Source organism: Apostichopus japonicus, chromosome 18 (assembly GCF_037975245.1).
Source record: "Apostichopus japonicus isolate 1M-3 chromosome 18, ASM3797524v1, whole genome shotgun sequence".
Taxonomy (NCBI): Eukaryota; Metazoa; Echinodermata; class Holothuroidea; order Aspidochirotida; family Stichopodidae; genus Apostichopus; species Apostichopus japonicus.
Genome location: NC_092578.1, coordinates 16,013,187 through 16,021,670, shown reverse-complemented (window position 1 = coordinate 16,021,670; position 8,484 = coordinate 16,013,187). Strand labels below are relative to the sequence as shown.

Sequence of the window (8,484 nt, the reverse complement as noted above, 5' to 3'; positions counted from 1 at the left end):
CATCACAACGATAATAGAAGATCTTGTCCATCCATTATCTTTGGGATATTGTCCGATCGAATACCAAGAATAAAGACGTCACACATTCACACCGGTTCCATAGACACATGGCGCGCGAATTGCACAATCACCGGAATTGGACTTGCTGTAAGTGGTTTACATCTTGGGCGTGCACGAAGTTTATCTGACAGGCCACAGTGAAATCGCTTCCACGTGACGTAACAATTGATAACCCCAGTGACCAAAATAGAAATACTATAAAACATGGAAAATACAACATGATCAGAATTTTCTACAGCGTGTTATCCGTCTGATATATGATATTTGTTGAAATATTTTATAACAAGTAGGACATGTATTAAAACTCCTCAAAGTATGAACGTTTTCCCATGTTACTTATGATGCTCCACGGGCCGCATTATATAGGGTTCTGAAAACCTCGCGGGCCGCGAAACAATTTCTGGCAGCCCGGACCTTGCCCCAGCGCAAGGGCGGCGGAAGCACTTTTAATCTGGGGGGGGGGGGGGCACCGACATCAAAGGGCACTTTGCAGAAATTCGATTGGACTGATGCAGCGTGATATTTAGTACCCTTTATAACTCTTATTGTATTATCTTATTTGCGTATACACATCACTCCATCAACGCCCCCCCCCACCCTCAAGGAAAAAATGCATACTAGCACTGCAATATCCAATGTGCAAATTGGGAAACAAGGAACAAGTTTTCTTTGAAGACAGAATGAGGTGAAAATCATGCTAGTTGCTAATGTAGGAATCTTCCGAATTAGAGTTTATTTCTTGTCAATATCTTAACAATTTTTTTCCATTCGAAATAGCTTTCAGTTTGACCCACAGAAATTCATTAAAAGTCAGGGGCGTAGCCAGGATTTGCAAAGTTGTAAAGGCACGACTATCTGAGCGGAGCGCCACCATCAGTTGGCGCGGAGCGTACAAGAAAATTTTTGGTTTTACAATGCCCTCAGATGGCCGGAAACAGCCCTTCCCGAGTGTTCATTCTGGTTCCCTGGCCTCTTGCTAACTTGAGACACCTCAATTTTTATGTAGAAAAAGGGCACATTTTTAACCTGAGGAAAAGTGGGGGGGCACGTGCCCCCTGTGCCCCCCCGGTTCCGCCGCCCTTGCCCCAGCGATATACCGGATTGATGCTATCGAGAACAGTACACAAATCTGGCCCGAAATTAATTACCGAAGCCGAGAATGCCATGAGGCATCCCATAAACAGACATTCATAGAGCTTTTGTGGGCTTCGTCCATGAAAGGACCACAGCATTAGATTCACTACGATGGTCACGTTGATCACGATAGAGTTTCATCATCACACTCACAGTCATTTTCGTCCACCCTTTTGACCTATATAATGAGGGGAGGGGGTGGCCCATTGGGTTGCCGAAGGCGATTCCCATGAAGGATATTCCTCCCCCAGGAAACAAATAGACAGTTAGACTATACTCATTACCTCCGATACGTCGGCATTATAATGTCTGAATGCAAGGTTGTGCTAATAATTACGTTTGATTTTCCGTTGGTTGTTTTGAAAATCCTGGTTTATGATCCTCGATTATTCCACAATGTATTAAACTTTATAACCTTATTTTCAATCGCTAGAATGCTTGTGCTATCTTGTGAGAACTGTTCCGCTCTCTTGTCTTGTCCATTATATTGTTTTTTATTTATTATTTGTACATGATTTTGTAATTTTATAATTTTTGTGTGATGTTTACTGTTGTTAATGCATTAAATTACCCTAAGTGGACCGGTTTAATAAATTTGTTCTTATCTTATTTATTTTTATCGGCAAATAATCCTGGTTTGTAAATCGATAATCCAAGGGGTGGTGGTGGGGGGGGGGGGTTCGGTCGAACAATCTGGAATATCTAATTATTGGGCATTTTGGCTTTCCATAAAATGTGCGTATCGGTGGTGCATGTGTCTTGCATGGATATGTCACAAAACCTATACTTTGTATACAAAGGGAACATTCATCAGGGGTTATACACTGTCTTTATGTAAACACACTACGCGGGTTTTGTTTTTCTTAACACGCCTTCAACAGTTCAAAATTTTGCAATAAATGCATTGTCATTTGGAACTGCTTAGATTATAGAAACATTACGACAGGGGCGTAGCGAAGGGGTTTTTGTTGGGGGGTGTGGATAATTTGATTTGCCGACGGATCTGGAAGTGGTGACTGAAATGGGGGAGGGGTCTAAGGGGAGGGGGTGTCCCCCTCCCCTTTGGAAAATTTTTAGCTTTGAAACGTCCTTAGATGCAATCTGGTGTATATTTTAAGTCAAATTTGATTTGCCGGCGGATCTGGAAGTGGTGACTGAAATGGGGGAGGGGTCTAAGGGGAGGGGGTGTCCCCCTTCCCCTTTGGAAAATTTTTAGTTTTGAAACGTCCTTAGATGCAATCTGGTGCATATTTTAAGTCAAATTTGATTTGCCGACGGATCTGGAAGTGGTGACTGAAATGGGGGAGGAGTCTAAGGGTAGGGGGTCTACCCCTCCCCCTTTGGAAAATTTTTAGTTTTGAAACGTCCTTAGATGCAATCTGGTGCATATTTTAAGTCAAATTTGGCACGGAAGAAGCTCCCGTTCTCCTTTTCTCTATTCAGCTTTCCTTCTTTCTTCCCCTTCCGCTCTCTTCACCTTTTCTCCTTTTGCCGACAGACCCAAAATTTGCCGACAGCGACCAAATTATTGGGGGGGGTGTGACACCCCCCCCACACCCACCGCTCGCTACGCCCCTGCATTACGAGGGGGAAGGGCTGAGACGAGATAGGAAGGGGCTTTCTTTTTCGCATTTTAAAACACTGTATGGACACAGACGTTTTTTAAAACAATATCATAACATTTATTTGTTTTCAGTTAACAACATCTCTACAATTACATTATACTTTATATAATGATGACATTAACCTCATGAAACTTAATCATCTTTTCTTTTTGTTTTTTTGTTTTCTTCATTTTATTGTTAAAACTTACTAATTGATTAATTTGATAACATGAATGTACCAAAAAACAAAACATATTAATGACGGTTCGGAAAAAATAATTCGTATGCTACAAGAAAAGAAGGTTACATCTAATCATATCACCAAAAAAATTGAAGTATATAGGCCTATGTACATGGACATTGATAAACAAATTATTTTATATTTTGTCCGCATGGGTATGGTGAGGGGTGGGAGTTCTCCAGTTGGAAATATGATATTATTATACTTCATTGTATTTACCTAATAGAATAAACTGGATATCATTTCACAATTTATATGAACATAATCATATTGTTTATTATGACTTACATTCGTATTATATCACGATTATATATATATATATATATATATATATATATATATATATATATATATATATATATATATATATATATATATATATATAAAGTATAAGTAAGTAAGTAAGTAAATTAAAGAAACCTTATGCCAGAGACTCTAGTTATACTGTCTTATTTTGTGCAACCCTTATCAACTTCCCTAAAAAGTACCGATTGCATAAAAGACGAGTTTTTATCAAGGTGTGATATCTACTGTGGCTCAGAAGAGACATTAGAAATACAAATTAAAGTTTGATTGCAAAGTCAACAGTCTGAGAAAAGTAATAACATATAATCTCGACAGGAATTTAAAACTATTTGCATAGTTGTTTTTTCTCTCGATATTTGAACATTTTTTGTCTCGAAATTTGGACCTATTACCTAGAATTTGCGACTTATTATCTCGAATAGGCTAAACATCGAAATTTTGACTTGGCAGTGTCATGTTTCATGTCCGTTCTGGGACACCGTAGACAGACGCAATCTGTGTTTTTTTTAAAGACGTTAATGTTAGTGTTCTTGTGGGGGTAGAGGTGTGTGTGTGGGGGGGGGGAGGGGGGGTTAGTGTTTTTGTTTTCTTTTTGGTGATCTTGAGAGATCCTTTGGATTACGCTACGTCCATTTGGCTCGACTTTGACTTTTACACATTCTATTATACAGGCTCTCTAGTTGATAAGCAGTTTGCTAACAGTTTTATTTTATTTTTATTTCCATTTGGCTTTGTAAGCTATGGCTTCAAACTGCGCGTGTGACGTCACATGATGTCACGCGTATAAGACCGAGGTCCTCCACTGGCGGAACAACAAGATATACAATGGAACGGTTTTAAATGATCATCTGTACAACTGGACCTAGACCTATGCAAGGCATGCAGGTGTTCTACACACACACACACACACATGTTTGTATTTCATTCAGACCGAGGACCCCATTGTATTTTCTATTGTTCAAATCCACGTACCCTAACCTTAACAATACCCCATACAATAGAATTCTTCCGAGGACGTGGTGATTCTTTAGAAATCACAACCGAGGACCTGAAATTCTTTTGTTCAAGTCCTCGGTCAGCCAGCAAAACAAACGCACACGCACACCCACATACACACACAAACCCTCAGTGTTTATATATAGGTTGTATCGACAATTACCATTTTGATAATTACTTTGTTTTGAACCGTAATATTTTACTCGAAAAAGCTAGATAGCCCCTAACTGGACAACTTGCAAGTTGATACATTCATTTGTCATTTTGATATCCATAATTGTTTACAGGATTTAAATCAACAATGGCATTTATTGTTTTGGAGAGTCGAACGCCTCAGTCTGTACCAACATTAGAATACTGTTTTTGCAAGGTGGCTAATGTGACTGTGTGGTATTTCTTTTTACTCAAGCCGATTCCCGATTCCGTCGATTGCCGTCTACCACTCGGCGCATCAAGTTCCTCCTCTCCTTCGGTTGGCATCGATGGTTCTGGATTACGTAATGGTAATATGTCTTTATTTCCAGCGCCATTATTCTGCTCGGTGTTTTCTTCAACGAGTGGTGGAACAGGAGTGATGACGTCATTTCCGTCCATCCTTTCTGGAGTAATGGAGGTGTAAGGTGGGGGAGCTTCCTGGGGAGTCCTTGATAATTCATCTGCAGTGACGAAGAAAAGTCAGTATCTGTTATTTTTATTTATTTCTTCTTCTCTATTGGCTCATTATAATGGTATTACTTTAGGGTCATGAATATTGGTCCCATTAGCCATTTTCAGCTTGCTAAAAAATTGCTACAAGTTTGCCAAAAAGTACTTTCTAGAATAGTCGGACATTTTTTTCTAATTATTCACCGCCATTGAGAAATGTTCAGTGGGACAACCAATGTCTCAATGAGATGGAATGGCATTAAGTGTAATAGAATTAATACAAGCTTGCTGAAGTTTGAAACATGAGTGACCATTAATAGTCTTTCTAGCATAATTCTAGTGGGGGAGGGGGTGACCGGGAGGGGGTAACTGATGATCATTAAATAGTCCCTTCGGTTTAACAGTCGGGGTTACAGTGGGTTGCGTGCTCTCCCGGCATTCAGTGATTCAGCACCATGAAGCAATGCTGGTAGACGCTGAAATGTGAAATTATATAACAATAATATCCATTAGCTTGATTACTTTTGTTCGAAAATACAAACAGTACAAAATAAAAGGAAAAAGAATGAAGGTAGATGAACGCGCTAAGCATATATGTACCGGTATATGTTCTTAGCCCGCGGCTAGAATGCCTAACCTGCAGAAACCAGCACCTTTGCGGTTTATTTGCAATGATCTTTAAGTTCTACCCTGACCCTATACCGTTATCCCTTCCTATACCCTCCAGCCAAGAAGTCAACCAGCAGCTGCACCATAATTTCCAGAATTTGGGGTTCGGCAAGTAGCGGGCTAGCAAAAAGCTTTTAGGGACAACAATTTTGATCCGGCGATAACGTCAATTTACTAAGATTTTTAATATTTTGCTTGAAATTCAAAATGGTGGCAAAACTATTAGTATTCACCACTTTTCAAGAGATATCCAAAAGCTTCCATGCGTTCATAATTCGGGCGGCAATGGAGCTTGACGACCCATATAGACGACAGCTGTGGCAAATGTACATTTGCTGATGTGATGACGCATTTGACACAACAGTTCTTGAAATGACATTACAAAAGTCTTGTTTAAACAGCGGGTGTGCGCGGAACAATGCCATCTACCGTTCTTGTTTGCTTTTCGGGTCGAACTGGGTCTCATTCTGTGTTTAACAGTATACGGTAGTGTAACAAAAGAGTGTCGAACTTAGTTGTTTGAATGCATAGAGGAAACCCAGTAAAACAACAAAAACACTGTAGCTCTGTTCTTGAAGGCTATAGTAAACCGCTCAACTCCCCAAAGGGCAACTGATTTACAAATGCGTGCATGTATAGGACTATATATCTATGCAAACAAGCTACGTGATACGGCAATGAAAAAAAAAAGCAAGCGCACTCTGTACATTTGGAAAGGCTTTTATACTGTTTTGAATACATAATTTAACGTTAGGTTCACCTAAGCCTATATACATTCATTGTGGAATTTGTGTAGCCTAACTAACGCCATGATTACACTTGATACTTTCGTTTCAATACTGACGGTTACAATAGTGTTAGCGATATCTGGAGTCAAATCACATTGGCTATTTTTCCGTTATATTGGCTGTTAAGTAGAAATTTAGTGTACACAACGGTACCCGATGCTGAGGTTTTCTGTTTAAAGTGTTATACAACCATGATGCTTGAAGTGTTATTCTCATTTTTTTTAAAGCAGTACGATACAGTATTTGTAGTTGTAGTTTGAAGACCTTCGGAGAATCAATGCAGATGTGACAATTTTGCTCAAAGACCAACAATGTGAACTTGTGCGTACTTGGTTTATAATATTAACTTGAAATAAAAAACTATCTTGCATACGAAACAGCGCAACAATTTAAGCTAACACTTGTTATCTGGGCCGGCTAAAAGTGACTCATGCGGAATTGTCTAACTAAGTCAAGATTATACTGACTCGAGCCTTGGCTCAAGTCGGACTCGAGCCTGACTTATAGCAGATCGGACTCCGAGCAGATATTAACTCCAGTGTGTTGACTTCACTTGACTTGCGAATATGTCTGCCTTTAATAACGCATAGAGCGCATACTAATTAGATGATTCGACTTGTGACTTATAGCCCACAGCTGACTTTAATTGGAGACTCGAAACTAGGGAGACTTATTACAGCACTGTGAGCTGATCAAATGGTTAACTTTCATCATCATATTGGTGTAATATTCGCACATAAAATGATAGCAGCACTTTGATATAAACCTCGGAATATAAATATAAGCCTATACTTCGGAAAATACAAACTAAAATAGTATATGCTCAATATATATAACATTGTTCAACTTACCACGATTTCAATTATATAAATATATAAATATATATATATAAATATATATATATATATATATATATATATATATATATATATATATATATATATATATATATATATATATTGAAGATATATATCTATATATATGTATAAGCCTATACCGTATATGTTTTTAACGAAGGCATGTTAATTTGAAGATATCATTATGAGCTTTAAAATGATAGGTTGAATTGAAGTTAAAAATATATATATAAAGAAAAAAACACCCGGAATGTATACTTACTACCTGATAAATGTGTGTCTTGATAAACCGTGACCAGTTCTGCTGCTTTCGACAGGCCGACCACTTCTAATGCGTTCCGAAAATCGACAACTTTAAACATACTCAGTTTTCCTTCACGTTCAAGCTTCTGGAATAATAACGACGGACACTCGATATCCGTGGTCTTTTGACACCCCATCATGCGGCCTAAACTGTGCAGGTACTCCATCCTCTCCCCAACGTGAATGCCCACTTTACAAAGGAGAATATTGTATGGATGCAGAGGTTTCACACCACTATCCATTGTTAACCACAGCCCGTGCTATACAATTCACAACCAAAAAACACAATGATGACAACTTTTGAAAGATTGTTATATATCACGCAAGTGAATAGGATACCTATATACCAGCTAAACGAAAGGCAATTAAAAAATATATTAAACAAGTTATATAAAAACAGTCAAACATTTATGATTATCACCAATTGTAAATGGCGTCTAAAACGAATTGTTCGTATTTGGTGTAACAGCTAACTTCCAAAGATTATTTAGAGTTCTAATTCAGAGAAGCTATTAACAAACACGTCTTGAGTGATACAGGCCAGATGCTGTTCTGATCAAAAGCCTTGGGGTATAACTTTTGTTATGGAATAATAACTAACCTGGTCTAGTCAGGTTGCGAAAAAGGGGATTTCCCATTGTATTTATTTTATGCCCGTTGTGTCCTAACGGTTATACTATGAATTACTGACTGGTCGCAGTTGGCTGAATTCAAATAGTGTGTACTGTTTACTTTTCCTTTCCAATAAACCTTTGTACTTTTATTACTCTTATATTCAGTATGTTCCCAAATGCCTGTGCTTTTGTCTGGAACAGTCAAGACTACAGGTCTCAACTATAGGTTGATATGGTAAGCCCCCAGCCCCCCCCCTCCCTTCATTA

The 8,484-nt window shown here is 38.6% G+C and overlaps 1 protein-coding gene across 1 annotated transcript; it reads right to left on the bottom strand.

Moving 5' to 3' along the window:
• Window positions 1-2,852: 2,852 nt before the first annotated feature.
• Window positions 2,853-8,173, bottom strand: LOC139958367 (uncharacterized). Its single transcript, XM_071955379.1, has 2 exons — window positions 7,563-8,173; window positions 2,853-4,997 (listed from the first exon to the last, which is right to left on the bottom strand). The coding sequence occupies exons 1-2, from the start codon at window positions 7,843-7,845 to the stop codon at window positions 4,675-4,677; spliced, it is 606 nt and encodes a 201-aa protein (XP_071811480.1). The 5' UTR covers window positions 7,846-8,173; the 3' UTR covers window positions 2,853-4,674.
• Between the last annotated feature and the right edge of the window lie 311 nt (window positions 8,174-8,484).